A 20,469-nucleotide genomic window follows, 5' to 3' on the forward strand; every position below is an offset into this window, starting at 1 on the left:
GTGAGTAGGACCTCACATCACTCACCTGTATCATAGGTGGGGTATCTCAGTTAGTAGGACCTCACATCACTCACCAGTATCATAGGTGGGATATCTCAGTGAGTAGGACCTCACATCACTCACCTGCATCATAGGTGGGTTATCTCAGTGAGTAGGACCTCACATCACTCACCTGTATCATAGGTGGGATATCTCAGTGAGTAGGACCGCACATCACTCACCTGTATCAGAGGTGGGGTATCTCAGTGAGTAGGACCTCACATCACTCACCTGTTTCAAAGGTGGGGTATCTCAGTGAGTAGGACATAACATCACTCACATGTATCATAGGTCGGGTATTATAGTGAGTAGGACCTCACATCACTCACCTGTATCATAAGGTGGGGTATTTCAGTTAGTAGGACCTCACATCACTTACCTGTATCATAGGTGGGTTATCTCAGTGAGAAGGACCTCACATCACTCACCTGTATCATAGGTGGGATATCTCAGTGAGTAGGACCGCACATCACTCACCTGTATCCATAGGTGGGGTATTATAGTGAGTAGGACCTCACATCACTCACCTGTATCATAAGGTGGGGTATCTCAGTTAGTAGGACCTCACATCACTCACCTGTATCATAGGTGGGTTATCTCAGTGAGTAGGACCTCACATCACTCACCTGTATCATAGGTGGGATATCTCAGTGAGTAGGACCGCACATCACTCACCTGTATCATAGGCGGTGTATCTCAGTTAGTAGGACCTCACATCACTCACCTGTATCATTGGTGGGATACCTCAGTGAGTAGGACATAACATCACTCACCTGTATCAAAGGTGGGGTATCTCAGTGAGTAGGACCTCACATCACTTACCTGTATCATAGGTGGGGTATTATAGTGAGTAGGACCTCACATCACTCACCTGTATCATAGGTGGGGTATCTCAGTTAGTAGGACCTCACATCAATCACCTGTATCATAGGTGGGATATCTCAGTGAGTAGGACCTCACATCACTCACCTGTATCATAGGTGGGGTATTATAGTGAGTAGGACCTCACATCACTCACCTGTATCATAGGTGGGATATCTCAGTGAGTAGGACCTCACATCACTCACCTGTATCATAGGTTGGATATCTCAGTGAGTAGGACCTCACATCACTCACCTGTATCAAAGGTGGTGTATCTCAGTGAGTAGGACCTCACATCACTCACCTGTATCATAGGTGGGGTATTATAGTGAGTAGGACCTCACATCACTCACCTGTATCATAGGTGAGGTATCTCAGTTAGTTGGACCTCACATCACTCACCTGTATCATAAGTAGGGGTATCTCAGTGAGTAGGACCTCACATCACTCACCTGTATCATAGGTGGGGTATCTCAGTGAGTAGGACCTCACATCACTCACCTGTATCATAAGTAGGGTATCTCAGTGAGTAGGACCTCACATCACTCACCTGTATCATAGGTGGGGTATTATAGTGAGTAGGACCTCGCATCACTCACCTGTATCATAGGTGGGATATCTCAGTGAGTTGGACCTCACATCACTCACCTGTATCATAAGTGGGGTATCTCAGTTAGTAGGACCTCACATCACTCACCTGTATCATAGGTGGGGTATCTCAGTGAGTAGGACCTCACATCACTCACCTGTATCAAAGTTGGGGTATTATAGTGAGTAGGACCTCACATCACTCACCTGTATCATAGGTGGGGTATCTCAGTGAGTAGGACCCCCCGTTGATGTCAAGGGAGCTGTGTATGGAGGAGGGCTCTCTCAGGTCCCACACGGCCACCGACCCGTCGTGTAGACCTGCGAACACCAGGAAGGGCTTGATGGGGCTGAAACAGCAGCACCGGGGGTCACTGCTACACACCAGGATCCTGTAAACATACCATACACATCCCTGTAAACATACCATACACATCCAGTAAACATACCATACTCATCCAGTAAACATACCATACACATCCTGTAAACATACCATACACATCTAGTAAACATACCATACACATCCTGTCAACGTACCATACACATCCTGTTAACATACCATACACATCCTGTAAACATACCATACACATCCTGTCAACATACCATACACATGCTGTCAACATACACATTTGCCACACACTGGCAACAACTGAATAAAGTTGATTTGAAACGGACTGTAATCACTTAAGGGCCATACACTTTGAAATAGGTAATTAGATAAAATACCATAAAATGATTATTTTTTATTTCTGTTGACTAATATTGTTACTTTGTTATATTGACATTGTAATATAAGATGACTTTCTGTTGACTAATATTGTGATATTGTTACATTGTAATATTTATTTCTTTATCGTTTTCAGGTATTAATGTGAACCTCAGAAAGTAAAAAATGAAGACATACTATTTAAAGAAGTATGTTTTCTTACTTCTGTGGGTATGTGGGCTCGTTTGTGTTCCAGACACACAGTACACCTCGCCTGGTCACAGGATTGTCTACGACCACCTGAAACCAGCATAGCCAGCTTTAGAATTCTCTTCAAATAATTGATTTAAGCTTGATCTGTGAAAAAAAGGCTTAATGCACATGCTGTCCTAGATTAACCATTGCAGTCCGCACAGGCTAATCAAGGATATCATTCTCCACCTAGAGATGCTTTTTGTTGAAAAGATACTTATTTAACACACGTAAGGTTAAAGTTTTGCTGCTTTTTTTTTACCTTTGACCTTAAAGGATGACCTTGACCTTGCAACACTCAAAATGTGCAGCTCCATCAGAAACACATGCATGCCAAATATCAAGTTGCTATGTTCAATATTTTAAAAGTTATTGCCAGACTTTAATGTAAGGTTAAAGTTTTGGTGACAGAATGACAGACAGAAAGACAGGCCAAAAACAATATACCCCCGATCTATCGATCCGGGGGCATAAAAACACTGTCATATAAACTACTGTAGGTTGCAAATTATTTATAGTTATCTAGGTATCAGACATTGTACTATAAAATGCTAAACTGTGTAATTGTACTGTATGGATATACTATACAACACAGCATATGTTTACCAATTACAAACAGTTCAAAACAAATCAGAGACTTTGGAAGATAGTGCTTATTTAAATAAAGACGGCTCTTACCTCTTGAGCATGACTATAAGCCATGACTAACAGGTTTGGCTGCACATGGGAGAAATGGGAATGAACCACATAGCGACCTGGGAACAAAATACTGTCGAAATAACAAGCATAATCTTCAACAAAGAATGGTATAATATGACAATTGAAAGAAGTACAACATTATGATGTATATCCACTCCATTTTAACCCATTTATGCCTAGTGGACTCTCCCATCTTTCTAAATTGGATCAATTTATTTCTAAAATTAGGGATATCTAGTATATTTATTTCTATAAATAGAATATTTCTTACAGAAATATCAATAAGCAAACAGCGCAGACCCTGATGAGACGCCGCATCATGCAGCGTCTCATCTGGGTCTACCTTGTTTGCCAATGCCTTTTTTCTAGACGCTAGACATAAATGGGTTAACAAGACAGCTATGCTCCACACTACTCCCCCCACCTTGCAGTATGGGAAGCAGGTCTATCTGGGTGTAACCCTCACTGACGGTGATGTGGGTCTGCCTGCCCCGGCCTGCTGCCGAGCTGCCAGACTCTTGGTCTTTCTCCTCCTCCAGAAGTATTGCAATCACCTGGGATACGGTACATGAATACAATTAGAGGTGTCACTTGAGAAAATAAGTGAATGAACACAATGAGAGGTGTCACCTGTCAAACATCAGTACATGAATACAACAAGAAACAATCGGAGACGGGTGATGCTCCCCAAAGGTTTTTTTTGGTCACAATATTGCACTATATATTCAGATAAAAGGAAACGTCTTGAGGGCACAATAGTTGGGAGGACAAGATTTTTTATAAAAAAAAATTCAAAGGGCCATAACTCTGTGAAAAAGCATCTGACTAGAACCTGCTGATAATATGCACATCTCCTCTTGGTAGTGAAGCTTCCAATAAAGTTTCATTGAATTCCGGTCATTAGTTGCTGAGAAATAGCCTGGACAAGAATTGCACTATATGTACAGTTAATGGAAATTTTCAAAGGGCCATAACTCTGTGAAAAATCATCCGACTAAAACCCGCTGATAATATGCACATCTCCTCTTGGTAGTGAAGCTTCCCATAAAGTTTCATTGAATTCCGGTCATTAATTGCTGAGAAATATCCCAGACAAGAATTGCACTATATGTACAGTTAACGGAAAATTTCAAAGGGCCATAACTATGTGAAAAATTATCCGACCAGAACCCGCTGATAATATGCACATCTCCTCTTGGTAGTGAAGCTTCCCATAAAGTTTCTAAAATTCTGGTCATTAGTTGCTGAGAAATAGCCTTGACAAGAATTGCACTATATGTGCAGTTAATAGAAAATTTCAAAGGGCTATAACTCTGTCAAACAAGAGCACCGCCTTTCGGGTGCAGACCACTCATCTATTTTTCTATTTAAAGGTGTAGGGACCTATCTCAATTTCAATCACAAAGGAGGGAGGGGTGGAGTGGAGAGGGGTGTATAGTGTGGGGGTGTGGTCATTTATTACATTATCTTTCAAAAATGCAAAAAAAATGCCCCCCCCCAAAAAAAAAAAATTGGGGGGGGGGGGGGGGGGGGGGGAAATTCTTGGGTGGGATGGTTGGACGGTATTTCAAAAATAAAATAATAAAAATATAATTTGTGTTTTTTAACCATGTTTGAAAAAAACAAGAGATTTGTTTGTCAGAAACGAAATGCACCCTATTGCGCCGCTTTGAATTATTTTTTTACCTTTGACCTTGAAGGATGACCTTGACCTTGAAATTCCACCACTCAAAATGTGCAGCTTTATTAGAAGGCCGCTTTGAAATATTATTTTTTTGACCTTTGACCTTGAAGGATGACATTGACCTTGAAGGATGACCTTGAACTTCCACCACTCAAAATGTCCAGCTTCATGATAACGCCTCTTTGAAATAATAATATTTTGACCTTTGACCTTGAAGGATGACTTTGACCTTGAAGAATGACCTTGACCTTGAACTTCCACCACTCAAAATGTGCAGCTTCATGAGAACGCCGCTTTGAAATTTTATATATATTTTTTGACCTTTGACCTTGAAGGATGACCTTGACCCTGAAGGATGACCTAGACCTTGAACTTCCACCACTCTAAATGTGCAGCTTCATGATAACCCCGCTTTGAAATCTTTATAATTTTTTTGACCTTGAAGGATGGCCTTGACCTTAAAGTTCCACCACTCAAAATGTGCAGCTTCACCTTGACCTTGAAGGATGACCTTGACCTTGAACCTACACCACTCAAAATGTGCAGCTTCATGATAACGCTGCTTTGAATATTTTTTTGACCTTTGACCTTGAAGGATGACCTTGACCTTGAAGAATGACCTTGACCTTGAGCTTCCACCACTAAAAATGTGCAGCTTCATGATAACCCCCGCTTTGAAATTTGTTATTTGTTTTTTGACCTTTGACCTTGAAGGATGACCTTGACCTTGAAGGATGACCATGAACTGCCACCACTCGAAATGTGCAGCTTCATGAGAACGCCGCTTTGATTTTTAATTTTTTTTTCTACCTTGAAGGATGACCTTGACCTTGAACTTCCACCACTCAAAATGTGCAGCTTCATGAGATACACATGCATGCCAAATATCAAGTTGCCATCTTCAATATTAAAAAAGTTATGGCCAATGTTAAAGTTTTCGGACAGACAGACGCCATATATTTGACATTTGACCTTGAAGGATGACCTTCACCTTTCACCACTCAAAATGTTCAGTTCCATGAGATACACATGCATGCCAAATATCAAGTTGCTATCTTCAATATTGAAAAAGTTATGGCCAATGTTAAAGTTTTCGACGGACAGACACCATAAATTTGACATTTGACCTTGAACTTTCACCACTCAAAATGTGCAGCTCCATGAGATACACATTCATGCCAAATATCAAGTTGCTATCTTAAAAAGTGAAAAAGTTATGGCCAATGGTTTGGACGGAGTCAATTGTGGTATGTCAGGTAAGAGTTGTTTTGTCAAATCTTATCATAAATAAACAAGTTATGGCAATTTTAGCAAAATTTAATAATTTCAAGGTCATTCAAAGGTCAAGGTAAAATTCAACTTGCCAGGTACAGTACCCTTATAATAGCATGACAGTATTTAAAGTTTGAAAGCAATAGCCTTGATACTTTAGAAGTAAAGTGGATCTTAACACAAAATGTAACCATATATTCAAAGTAACTAAGTCAAAAAGGGCCATAATTCCGTAAAAAATGACAACCAGAGTTATGCAACTTGTCCTTTACTGTCCCCTTATGATAGTTTGCGAGTGTTCCAAGTATGAAAGCAATATCTATGATACTTTAGGGGTAAAGTGGACAAAAACACAAAACTTAACCAAATTTTCAAGTACAAAGGGCCCATAATTTCGTCAAAATGCCCGTCAGAGTTACATTACTTTGCCTGCACAGTCCCCTTACGATAGTTAGTAAGTGTTGCAAGTATGAAAGCAATTGCTTTGATACTTTAGGAATAAAGTGGACCTAAACACAAAACTTAACAACATTTTCAATTTTCTAAGTATAAAAAGGGCACATAATTCTGTCAAAATGCCAGTCAGAGTTACATAACTTTGCCTGCACAGTCCCCTTATGATAGTTAGTAAGTGTTGCAAGTATGAAAGCAATAGCTCTGATACTTAGGGAATAAAATGGACCTAACCACAAAACTTAACCAATTTTTTTATTTTTTAAGTATAAAAAGGGCACATAATTCCGTCAAAATGCACGCCAGTGTTATCTTATTTGGCCTGCCCAGTCCCCTCATGAATGTAAGTAAGTGTACCAAGTTTGAATGGAATAGCATTGATACTTTCTGAGAAAAGTGGACCAAAACACAAAACTTAACCGGACGCCGACGCTGACGCCAAGGTGATGACAATAGCTCATTTTTTTTTCCAAAAAATAGATGAGCTAAAAATCATCCGACCAGAACCCGCTGATAATATGCACATCTCCTCTTGGAAGTGAAGCTTCCCATAAAGTTTCATTGAATGCCGGTACATTAGTTGCTGAGAAATAGCCCGGACAAAAATTGTGCACGGACGGACGGATGGACGGAAGGAAGGACAGACGGACGAAGCGGCGACTGAATGCTCCCCCCAAAATAAATTTTGAGAAAGCATAATAAATTCTGTAAAATGACAAACATCAGTCTATCCATACAATAAGAGATGCCACGTTACAAACACAATTACAGATGTCAATAAGAGAACTAGTTGAGAGTTAAGTTTGCCCAGGTCCTAGTTCTTGTGACATTACTTAAACTCCCCAATACACTCACACTCATGCCCCCTAGTTACCTGTCCCCCATATACTCACACTCATGCCCCCTAGTTACTTGTCCCCCATATACTCACACTCATGCCCTCTAGTTACCTGTCCCCCATATACCCACACTCCTGCCTCCCCAAGTTACCAGTCCTGTTCTCTATATACCCACACTCATACCCCATTGTCAACAGTCCCCCATACACCCACACTCATACCCCCCTAGTTACCTGCCATGTCATCAATATATTCACACTCACACTCCCTAGTTACCTGTCCTTAATATACCCACACTCATAAACCCCTAGTTACATGTCCTCCATATACACACACTCATGCCCCCTTAGTTACCTGTCATGTCATCAATATATTCACACTCACACTCCCTAGTTACCTGTCCTTAATATACCCACACTCATAAACCCCTAGTTACATGTCCTCCATATACACACACTCATGCCCCCTTAGTTACCTGTCCTTAATATACCCACACTCATAACCCCCTAGTTACCTGCCATGTCCTCCATATACCAACAATCATACCCCCCTGGCTACATGTCCTCCATATACCCAAACTCATACCCCTTGTTAACTGTACCATCCCCAATATACCGGTACCCACAATCATACCCCCTAGAAACCGGTCCCCTTAATACCCACACTCATACCCCCCTAGTTACCTGTCCTGTCTTTGATATACCCATACTTCTACCCTTGTTACCTGTCATTTACTCCATATACACACACACTCATACATCCTAGTAACCTGTCTGGTCACCCATATACCCATGTTTACCGGTCCTGTCACCCAAATACCACCCCTAGTTACCGGTGTCCTTCATATATCCACAATCCCCCCCCTAGTTATCTGCCCTGCCACCATATACCCACAACCCCCTAGTTACCAGTCCTGCCCTCCATATAGCAACCCCCTAGTTACCTGTCATGCAATCCATTCAAACCCCCTCTAGTTACCTGTCCTGCCCTCTCTAGGAACTTGTTAAGTCTCCCCAGGTCCTGGTCCTTGTGCCGGTACTGAGACTCCTCCTCCTCCTCCACATCCTTCTCTCCATCTCCTCCTGCACAACAGACACACACAACTGGCAGGTAAGGGTGGAGGGACAAACATTACAAGGTATTTTGTTAAGACTGACTTTTATATTGCCAATTTAAGTTGTCATACACAAATCTTGAATATTATTGTTTTCCACAGTTTTAACAATATAAAGCACTATTTCGACATCAAGTCGAACTTCATAATAGCCACATGTTTGTTCAAGCAATTAACTCATAAAAGAACTGGCGAGCGTGTAGTAATTTTTCAAAATCCTTTCATGTGTTGAAAAATGACATGTATTTGGCCTTGAACAAAGAACGTTAACATTAATGGACAAGCATATGTCATGCTCATTATGCATTGTTTGGCCATCAGGTATAATAATTAGGAGTTGTATTATGGTGACCTGGCCTGGAATATAAGACCTTTGACCATACAAAGTTAAGAAGGGGAAACCAAATAAACATTGGACTTTTGAGTGACAAACATGATCACGCACATGAGATAGTCATCATCATCTTGAAAACACAATTTTTGTTAAATTTTGGAAAAAACAGCCCATAATTAAATATAGAAAGCAAAGTCTAAATCAACGTACTTCCACATCCATTGAAGTCCTCTGCAGGTTGCTGGGTCCACTTGCTGCGGCTGTCAACCTCCTCTGTCTGCACATCACGCTCAACAGCGTCTTCATTGGTTTGAATGTAGGCCTGAACACACAGCAATATAGGCTACATTGGTCTGAATGTAGGCCTGATCACACAGCAATATAGGCTACATTGGTCTGAATGTAGGCTGAACACACAGCAATATAGGCTACATTGGTCTGAATGTAGGCTGAACACACAGCAATATAGGCTACATTGGTCTGAATGTAGGCCTGAACACACAGCAATATAGGCTACATTGGTCTGAATGTAGGCTGAACACACAGCAATATAGGCTACATTGGTCTGAATGTAGGCCTGAACACACAGCAATATAGGCTTCATTGGTCTGAATGTAGGCTGAACACACAGCAATATAGGCTACATTGGTCTGAATGTAGGCTGAACACACAGCAATATAGACTACATTGGTCTGAATGTAGGCTGAACACACAGCAACATAGAGTACGTTGGTCTGAATGTAGGCCTGAACACACAGCAATATAGGCCTGAACACAGAGCAATATAGGCCACATTTAGGTATGGGTAATCACACAGCAATATAGGCTACATCTCTGTATCAGTAAACACACAACAATATAGACTACATATCTGTATCAGTAAACAAAACAATATAGGCTACATCTCTGTATCAGTAAACACACAACAATATAGGCTACGTCTCTGTATCAGTAAACACAACAATTTAGGCTACATCTCTGTATCAGTACACACACAGCAATATAGGCTACATCTCTGTATCAGTAAACACACAACAATATAAGCTACATCTCTGTAAACACACAGCAATATAGGCTACATCTCTGTATCAGTTAACACACAACAATATAGGCTACATCTCTGTATCAGTAAACACACAACAATATAGGCTACATGACGGTAACATCTCTGTATCAGTAAACACAATACAATATAGGCTACATGAAAGTAACATCTATGTGTCAGTAAACACACAACAAATAAGCTTAATCTACAAATTGCCCTTGCATGTGTAACATTTCATTTTTTCAACCTTTGAATCACGTTCTGAGAAAACTGAGCTTTATGCAGAGTTCCAGATAGGCCTGTACAGTCTCTCAGGTTAATCAGAGCAAATAATACTTTTATGGATTTTTTTCCTTGAAATAAGTGTTTTCTAAATAAAAATCCACTTTATGGGGGAAAGTGTTGTCTGGGATTACAGAAGCTAATCTGGGACAACATTTTACACACATGCAATAAGCCCAGTGATTGAAAAACGCTGCTCATTTAAAAACAAGATCCATTGGGGGCATACCTGTCTGGTGTTGGTGCTGCCAAAGGAGCGAATGTAGAGGTCATACTCATTGACTGGTGGCAAGTCAAGGATCTCACAGTATGTGTAGTCCAGCTCAATCATCTTCAGGAGGTCATGACTACGCTGCATCGTCTTGCTCGCAGTACCACGGTTGATGGCTCGCTGCTTGGCCGAGACAAAGTTGATAGCGGTGCGAGGTCGATCACTGCGTGCCTGGTAGGCTGGCTCATAGCCCCCCTCATCGCTGTCATTGGTGGACTCACGAGCCACCCCTCTGCCATACTGAATGGAAATAGATCAGGAAAACAGGTTTTAAAGCATCTGTGAAAAGTGTTGTCCCAGATTAGCTTGTGAAGTCCACACAGGCTAATTAGGAACTACACTTTCCACATAGACTTGATTTTTGTAGAGACTTTTTTAACAAAAATTTCCATAAACACAGAAAAGTTGTCCATTATTAGCCTGTGTGGACTGCACAAGCTTATCCTGGACAACACTTTACGCACATGTATCGGGTCTGGTTTTCCCAGAGCAAGGTTCAAAAAGATTAGGAAAACTTCCAGCTGTCATTCCGATGTTGGCAAAAAAAACAGACATGGGTTTTAACTGAAGCTTTGAATTCAACAGATATCAGTAGCTTCATCATCAATTATTGGCTGCATCCCTGGTTAGTGAATGAACGAACAGTATACATTCAGAATGTAAAAAGACTAGAAAGGTAAGACTGTACATGTTGGTTGTAAGCCTGTGCATATGGGATGTTAGCCTGTACTATGGGGTGAACATGTCTGGTGTAAGCCTTTGCATATCTTATGTAAGCCTGTGCATACATTTAGGGTATAAGCCTGTGTATGTGATTGTAAGCCTGTACATGTTGGGTGTAAGCCTGTACATGTCTGGTGTAAGCTTGTACATTTGCGGTGGAAGCCTGTACATGTGGGGTGTAAGCCTGTACATTTCAGGTGTAAGCCAGTACATGTCTGGTAAAAGTTGGATGTTAGCCTGTGCATGTTGGGTGTAAGCCTAGTATTGCTGGGTTTAAGTCTGTGCACGTTAGGAGCAGGCCTGTACATTTCTGGTGTAAGCTTGTACATGTTGTGTGTAAGCAAGTGCATGTTGGGTGTAAGCATGTGCATGTTGGGTGTAAGCCTGTAAATGTTGAGTGTAAGCCTGTACATGTTGGATGTAAGCCTGTACATGTTGGGTGTTAGTTCGTACATGCTGGGTGTAATCCTGTGCATGTCTGGTGTAAGCCTGTACATTTTAGATGTAAGCCTGTACATGTTTGGTTTGGTGTAAGCCTGCACATGTTGGGTGTTAGCCTGTACATGCTGGGTGTAAGCCTGTGCATGTTGGGTGTAAGTCTGTACATGTTGGGTGTATGCCTGTAAGCCTGTTTGGATTGGTGTAAGCCTGTACATGGTTGGTTTGGTGTAAGCATGTTCATGTCTGGTGTAAGCCTGTACATGTCTGGTGTAAGCCTGTACATTTTAGATGTAAGCCTGTACATGTTTGGTTTGGTGTAAGACCGTGCATGTTGGATATGTACATCTGTACTTTAAATGTACTGAGCTTTTACATGTTGGGTGAACTCACATTTGCTGAGACCTGTGGGCTGCGTGAGGACGAGTTGAGAAGTCGCTCGTTCTCAGCATCCAGGGCCCGTAGCACATCATTCACCTCCGAGTCCTACAACAGACGGTACACTCTGCTACAGGCGCACAATTAGTAGGAATAATATCTGCTATAATCATTCATAAAATAATCTCACTTAATGGATATTTAAATTGCATTACCATTTAATACTGTTTGAATCAATCCTGTCAATATTTTATAAAATTTACAGTTTCTGGTAGTTGTTTTCTGAAAGAAAGAGGAGGACACATTATGCACATATGAAACAGCAAAGGAGAATTATCTGTTAAGTCCTGTTGAAACTCCCTGCCTCTTCCCCTAGGACACTTATGCTTATCTCTTTCAAAAAGCAAAGCATAGAGTATGAGGTCACATATGTCTTGTGTGATACTGAGTAGAGTTTGAGACAAACTTGTGCTAAAGAACACGTTATGTAAGATAGAAAGGTAGATTTGTACACCTAATGTGAGATAGAAAGGTACTCGCAGTACACCAGATGTGAGATAGAAAGGAAGATGTTGTATACCTTATGTAAGATAAAAAGGTAGATTTGTACACCAAATGTGAGATAGAAAGGTACTCGCAGTAAACCAGATGTGAGATAGAAAGGTACACATAGTACACCTTATGTAAGATAAAAAGGTACATGTTGTACACCAGATGTAAGATTGAAAGGTAGATGTAGAACACCAGATGTAAGATAGAAAGGTACATGTTGTACACCTTATGTAAGATAGAAAGGTACATGTCGTACACTTATTATTAGAAAAGGTACAATGTTTACACCTTATGTAAGGATAGAAGGTACATGTTGTACACCTCATGTAAGATAGAAAGGTACATGTTGTACACCTGATGTAAGATAGAAAAGGTACATTTGTACACCAGATGTAAGATAGAAAGGGTACATGTTGTACACCATTATGTAAGATAAAAAGGTACATGTTGTACACATTTATGTAAGATAGAAAGGTACATGTTGTACACCTTATGTAAGATAGAAAGGTACATGTTGTACACCTTATGTAAGATAGAAAGGTACATGTTGTACACCTTATGTAAGATAGAAAGGTACATGTTGTACACCAGATGTAAGATAAAAAGGTACATGTTGTACACATTTATGTAAGATAGAAAAGGTACATGTGTACACCTTATGTAAGATAGAAAAGGTACATGTTGTACACCAGATTAAGATAAAAAGGTACATGTTATTAAGATAGAAAGGTACATGTTGTACACCTTATGTAAGATAGAAAGGTACATGTTGTACACCTTATGTAAGATAGAAAGGTACATGTTGTACACCTTATGTAAGATAGAAAGGTACATGTTGTACACCTTATGTAAGATAGAAAGGTACATGTTGTACACCAGATGTAAGATAGAAAGGTACATGTTGTACACCTTATGTAAGATAGAAAGGTACATGTTGTACACCATGTAAGATAGAAAGGTACATGTTGTACACCTTATGTAAGATAGAAAGGTACATGTTGTACACCTTATGTAAGATAGAAAGGTACATGTTGTACACCTTATGTAAGATAGAAAGGTACATGTTGTACACCTTGTGAGATAGAAAGGTACATGTTGTACACCTTATGTAAGATAGAAAGGTACATGTTGTACACCTTATGTAAGATAGAAAGGTACATGTCGTACACCTTATGTAAGATAGAAAGGTACATGTTGTATGTCACACCTTATGTAAGATAGAAAGGTACACGTTGTACACCAGATGTCAGATAGAAAGGTACATGTTGTACACCTTATGTAAGATTGAAAGGTACATGTTGTACACCTTATGTAAGATAGAAAGGTACACGTTGTACACCAGATGTCAGATAGAAAGGTATATGTTGTACACCTTATGTAAGATAGAAAGGTACATGTTGTACACCTTATGTAAGATAGAAAGGTACGCGTTGTACACCTTGTGTGAGATAGAAAGGTACATGTTGTACACCATATGTAAGATAGAAAGGTACATGTTGTACACCTTATGTAAGATAGAAAGGTACATGTTGTACACCTTATGTAAGATAGAAAGGTACATGTTGTACACCAGATGTCAGATAGAAAGGTAGATTTGTACACATTTATGTAAGATAGAAAGGTACATGATGTACACCTAATGTGAGATAGAAAGGTAGATGTTGTATACCAGATGTAAGATAGAAAGGTACATGTTGTACACCAGATGACAGATAAAAAGGTACATGTTGTACACGTTATGTAAGATAGAACAGTGCATGTTGTACACCTTATGTAAGATAGAAAGGTACATGTTGTACACCAGATGTGTGATAGAAAGGTACATGTTGTACACCTAATGTGAGATAGAAAGGTACATGTTGTACACCTTATGTAAGATAGAAAGGTACATGTTGTACACCTAATGTGAGACAGAAAGGTACATGTTGTACACCTCATGTAAGATAGAAAGGTACATGTTGTACACCTTATGTGAGACAGAAAGGTACATGTTGTACACCTCATGTAAGATAGAAAGGTACATGTTGTACACCTTATGTAAGATAGAAAGGTACATGTTGTACACCAGATGTCAGATAGAAAGGTAGATGTTGTACACCTTATGTAAGATAGAAAGGTACATGTTGTACACCTTATGTAAGATAGAAAGGTACATGTTGTACACCCTATGTAAGATTGAAAGGTAGATGTAGTACACCAGATGTAAGATAGAAAGGTACATGTTGTACACCTAATGTAAGATAGAAAAGTACATGTTGTACACCTTATGTAAGATAGAAAGGTACATGTCCTACACCTTATGTAAGATAGAAAGGTACATGTTGTACACCTTATGTAAGATAGAAAGGTACATGTTGTACACCTTATGTAAGATAGAAAGGTACATGTTGTACACCTTATGTAAGATAGAAAGGTACATGTTGTACACCTTATGTAAGATAGAAAGGTACATGTTGTACACCAGATGTGAGATAGAAAGGTACATGTTGTACACCTTATGTAAGATAAAAAGGTACATGTTGTACACCTTATGTAAGATAGAAAGGTACATGTTGTACACCTTATGTAAGACAGAAAGGTACATGTTGTACACCTTATGTAAGATAAAAAGGTACATGTTGTACACCTTATGTAAGATAGAAAGGTACATGTTGTACACCTTATGTAAGATAGAAAGGTACACGTTGTACACCTCATGTAAGATAGAAAGGTACATGTTGTACACCTTATGTAAGATAAAAAGGTACATGTTGTACACCAGATGTCAGATAGAAAGGTACATGTTGTACACCTTATGTAAGATAAAAAGGTACATGTTGTACACCAGATGTCAGATAGAAAGGTACATTTGTACACCTAATGTAAGATAGAAAGGTACATGTTGTACACAAGATGTGAGATAGCAAGGTCGATGTTGTACACATTTATGTAAGATAGAAAGGTACATGTTGTACACCTAATGTGAGATACAAAGGTAGATTTTGTATACCTTATGTAAGAAAGAAAGGTACATGTTGTACACCTAATGTGAGATAGAAAGGTAGATGTTGTATACCTTATGTAAGATAGAAAGGTACATGTCGTACACTTTATGTGAGATAGAAAGGTAGATGTTGTATACCCTTATGTAAGATAGAACAGTACATGTTGTACACCTTATGTAACATAGAAAGGTACATGTTGACACCAGATGTGAGATAGAAAGGTACATGTTGTACACCTCATGTACGATAGAAAGGTACATGTTGTACACCTAATGTAAGATAGAAAGGTACATGTGTACACCCTAATGTGAGATAGACAGGTAGATGTTGTATACCTTATGTAAGATAGAAAGGTACATGTCGTAACCTATGTGAGAGAGAAAGGTTAGATGTTGTATACCTTATGTAAGATAGAACAGTACATGTTGTACACCTTATGTAACATAGAAAGGTACATGTTGTACACCAGATGTGAGATAGAAAGGTACATGTTGTACACCTAATGTGAGATAGAAACGGTACATGTTGTATACCAGATGTAAAACATAGAAGGAAGGTACATGTTGTACACCTCATGTACGATAGAAAGGTACATGTTGTACACCTCATGTCAGATAGAAAGGTACATGTTGTACACCTTATGTAAGATAGAAAGGTACATGTTGTACACCTTATGTAAGATAGAAAGGTACATGTTGTATACCAGATGTAAGATAGAAAGGTACATGTTGTACACCTTATGTAAAATAGAAAGGTACATGTTGTACACCTTATGTAAGACAGAAAGGTACATGTTGTACACCTTATGTAAGATAGAAAGGTTCATGTTGGACACCTCATGTAAGATAGTAAGGTACATGTGGTACACCTCATCTCATGTAAGATAGAAAGGTACATGTGGTACACCAGATGTGAGATAGAAAGGTGCATGCAGTACACCAGATGTAAGATAGAAAGGTTCATGCAGTACACCAGATGTGAGATAGAAAGGTGCATGCAGTACACCAGATGTAAGAAAGAAAGGTTCATGCAGTACACCAGATGTGAGATAGAAAGGTGCATGCAGTACACCAGATGTGAGATAGAAAGGTGCATGCAGTACACCAGATGTGAGATAGAAAGGTACATGCAGTACACCAGATGTGAGATAGAAAGGTGCATGCAGTACACCAGATGTGAGATAGAAAGGTGCATGCAGTACACCAGATGTGAGATAGAAAGGTGCATGCAGTACACCAGATGTGAGATAGAAACGTGCATGCAGTACACCAGATGTGAGATAGAAAGGTACATGCAGTACACCTGATGTGAGATAGAAACGTACATGCAGTACACCAGATGTGAGATAAAAAGGTACATGCAGTACACCAGATGTGAGATAGAAAGGTACATGCAGTACACCAGATGTGAGATAGAAAGGTACATGCAGCACACCTGATGTGAGATAGGTGCACAGAGAACATGCAGTATACATTGCAAGTCACATACAGCGATGAACACATAAAACAAACATTATTCTAACTTTAAACCAATAGTTTTTCTTAGAAGCAAACTGGAGTAGCCTTTTTGTGATGGTGGCTGTTATCCCAACATTCTGTTCCCAGATACATTTATTTTAAATAAAATATTCTAGAATGCAGGACACCATAGCAGTGATTCTATTTTAACTCTTCATCAATGAACATGGACAAACAAATTTTGAAACAATTGGTTCAAACTAAAAACAATGTGTCCCATAGTTTGGCAACCTAAATTCATGTTATTTACCTACCTTATTGCATTATGTGTTATATTTGTTGAACATTGGTATACACATTTTTTATTCGATTTAAGTGTTTTGAGATGTGTTAAATCAAATTTGCAATCTGAAAAGCATTGCTTAGTTTTATTGTTAACATAAAGTTATGAAGTTCTAGCCTGAAATAAACATACTCATTTCTGATGTATTTGATTGCCGAATAAAAACTTTGTAGTGAATAGAACTTTTACTTTTGGTTTAAAACGTGGTAGTGATTTTATTTTATTTTAAATGTGCAAACTTTTTGTTTCCATTGAAATAAAAAAAGTTGTGTACGCTGCATCTACAGCTCTATGGTTGTTGAAAGGGTAGTATTGATAAGACAGTGACTTGTACAGTTATTGTATACACCTTTTGTTAACAGTGTTGATACAGCTGACTGACTTACAGAGTTATTGTATACACCTTTTTTGTGAACAGTGTGGATACAGCTTCTTGACTTTTAGAGTTATTGTATACACCTTTTTTGTGAACAGTGTAGATACAGCTTCTTGACTTTTAGAGTTATTGTATACACCTTTTTTGTGAACAGTGTGGATACAGCTTCTTGACTTTTAGAGTTATTGTATACACCTTTTTTGTGAACAGTGTGGATACAGCTTCTTGACTTTTAGAGTTATTGTATACACCTTTTTTGTGAACAGTGTGGATACAGCTTCTTGACTTTTAGAGTTATTGTATACAACTTTTTGTGGACAGTGTGGATACAGCTGCCAGAGCGCTGATTGGCTTATATGCTTACCGAGAATAATTTGATTGACAGCTGAAATCATGTCAGTTAAAGGAAAATTCAATAGAAAACATTGTTAAATGTGACATTTGCATTACATTTTACTGTTTATCTTTGAAGTTCGCTTATTGTATGTCACACTACACAAGCGTGAATGTGATGAACAATTATGGTAAAAACATCTGGACCAAACTGGACTTATTTATGAAAGCAGGTTTATACAGAAAATACAATTTATATATGTGCGTAAAGAACGCAGGACAGAAGGCAAAATGAATCACAGTGATTCACTGCAAATATAAATGCCCCAGTCATTCGCAGGTATTACAAAATGTTGATTGTATTTCTCTAATTAAACACAGAATTAAATCAATAGAATTATGTTATCTATTAAATAGAGTAGCATTACGAAGATAAAATATGAACATGAAGTAACGTCTAACCCATGTCATAGTATGTAAACAAAGTTGCTGCAATAGGAGTATTTATACACTGCCAGACAGCAGCCTAGTGGACTACCCCTTAAAACTTGGTTTACAATCTTTATACCAATTTAACTCACGCTCAGGTTTAATGAGTTTACATCACATATATTATTATCCCAATAAATAATCACACTTATTTACACATATGTTGATTAATTTTTTTCATAAAATTTTATTTGTATGTTTATTTCATAATAAATAAGCCAATTTAATAGCATTTATAAATTAGTTTTTTTCTGTGATTGTATGCTAACTTCTTTCAAAGAATGTTTGTCTCATGTGAACAACTTCTACAGAGATAAATGTTATATTTACAGAGTAATCTAGCCTGGTGCCATCTCGAGAGTGCTTGTGTAGGGTGCCCTGCAGAGACAAACTAAAACACTCAATATACACAAACAAGTGCTGCTGTTGTTAGATATCTCATGGCCATCTACAATGTGCAAGCTAGTGGTTACCAGTAAGGAAAACAAGGCAACATGTAAGACTTTTCAGATTACAAACAGCAAATAGTACCGGTTCTAATCAATAAATAATTAAGAACGTTAAAAACCCAGTCATGCAAGCATGGGTTTATTTTGACCACCATTTTGCGCAGATAATATTTATGCCTACAATGTTTATAATCATTTAAACAGAAAGTGATAACATCGATGCGTATGTTGTAATGTTTAAATCCTGTTTTATACACCATAAAAAGAATACCCAGATCTTTAACTGCTTGCAACACCCACACCACAAATTTATGGTTCTTCTATACAATCATAATAAACAAAATTCTGTGATTGACATAACTTTGATCAAACTAATTATATGTAAATTAATAAAATGTTAAACAAACAAAACATTTTGCCCTTCTAAACACACATATGAAAACTACTAACAAAGTGGTGCAAAACATCTCAAAATGGAATGTTTAAATATGATGTTAAACTGGTTAGAAGAACATTGTTTACATAATACACCAGCATACTTGCTGATGAAAAGAATAGATATTAGAAAGCAGCTGTGACTTAAAAAGTTTAATACTCCTGCATATTGAAATAAAACAGCTTAAAGCAATGTCAGACATTATTGATCAATCACTGAAAGATGGGCAGTTACAGAATATGAGTAACAAGTATGCACAGTAGAAGCAGCTACAGAATACAAGAAACAAGTATGCACAGTAGAGGCAGCTACAGAACATGAGGAACAAGGATGCATAGAATACAAGAAACAAGTATGCACAGTAGGGGCAGTTACAGAATATGAGTAACAAAGATGCACAGAGGGGCAGCTATAAAATATGAGAAACATATATGCACAGTAGGGGCAGACACAGAATATGAGAAACAAGTATGCAAAGTAGGGGCAGCTATAGAATATAAGAAACGATTATGCACAGAAGGGGCAGTTACAGAATATGAATAACAAGTATACACAGCAGAGGCAGCTACAGAATATGAGTAACAAGAATGCCCAGAAGAGGCAACTATAGAATACTAGAAACAAGAATGCACAGTAGGGGCAGTTACAGAATATGAGTTACAAGTATACACAGTAGGGGCAGTTACAGAATACGAGAAACAAGAATGCACAGTAGGGGCCGTTACAGAATATGAGTAACAAGTATGCACAGTAGGGGCAGCTATAGAATATGAGAAACAATTATGCACAGTAGGGGCATTTACAGAATATGAGTAACAAGTATGCACAGTAGGGGCAGTTACAGAAAACTAGTTACAAGTATGCACAGTATAGGCAGTTACATAATATGAGTAACAAGTATGCACAGTATGGGCAGTTACAGAATATGAGTAACAAGTATGCACAGTAGGGGCAGTAACAGAATATAAGTAACAAGTATGCACAGTAGGGGCGGTAACAGAATATGAGTTACAAGTATACACAGTAGGGGCATTTACAGAATATGAGCAACAAGAAGGCACAGTAGGGGCAG

At 38.7% G+C, this 20,469-nt stretch overlaps 1 protein-coding gene across 10 annotated transcripts in view; it reads right to left on the reverse strand.

Moving 5' to 3' along the window:
* Positions 1 to 20,469, reverse strand: part of LOC127861087 (cytoplasmic dynein 2 intermediate chain 1-like) — a 77,903-nt gene that overhangs the window by 17,251 nt on the left and 40,183 nt on the right. For 7 of the 10 annotated variants that reach the window (XM_052399458.1, XM_052399460.1, XM_052399455.1 and 4 more), the window contains 9 exons: positions 18,843 to 18,890; positions 11,994 to 12,086; positions 10,398 to 10,679; positions 9,052 to 9,163; positions 8,372 to 8,475; positions 3,570 to 3,699; positions 3,125 to 3,201; positions 2,418 to 2,494; positions 1,696 to 1,880 (listed from right to left, as the gene is read on the reverse strand). In XM_052399458.1, the coding sequence (XP_052255418.1) occupies positions 1,696 to 1,880; positions 2,418 to 2,494; positions 3,125 to 3,201; positions 3,570 to 3,699; positions 8,372 to 8,475; positions 9,052 to 9,163; positions 10,398 to 10,679; positions 11,994 to 12,086; positions 18,843 to 18,890 (1,108 nt within the window). The remainder of the gene's footprint in view (positions 1 to 1,695; positions 1,881 to 2,417; positions 2,495 to 3,124; positions 3,202 to 3,569; positions 3,700 to 8,371; positions 8,476 to 9,051; positions 9,164 to 10,397; positions 10,680 to 11,993; positions 12,087 to 18,842; positions 18,891 to 20,469) is intronic. The other 3 variants (XM_052399461.1, XM_052399454.1, XM_052399453.1) reach the window with 2 other exon arrangements.

This window comes from Dreissena polymorpha, chromosome 15 (assembly GCF_020536995.1).
Source record: "Dreissena polymorpha isolate Duluth1 chromosome 15, UMN_Dpol_1.0, whole genome shotgun sequence".
Taxonomy (NCBI): Eukaryota; Metazoa; Mollusca; class Bivalvia; order Myida; family Dreissenidae; genus Dreissena; species Dreissena polymorpha.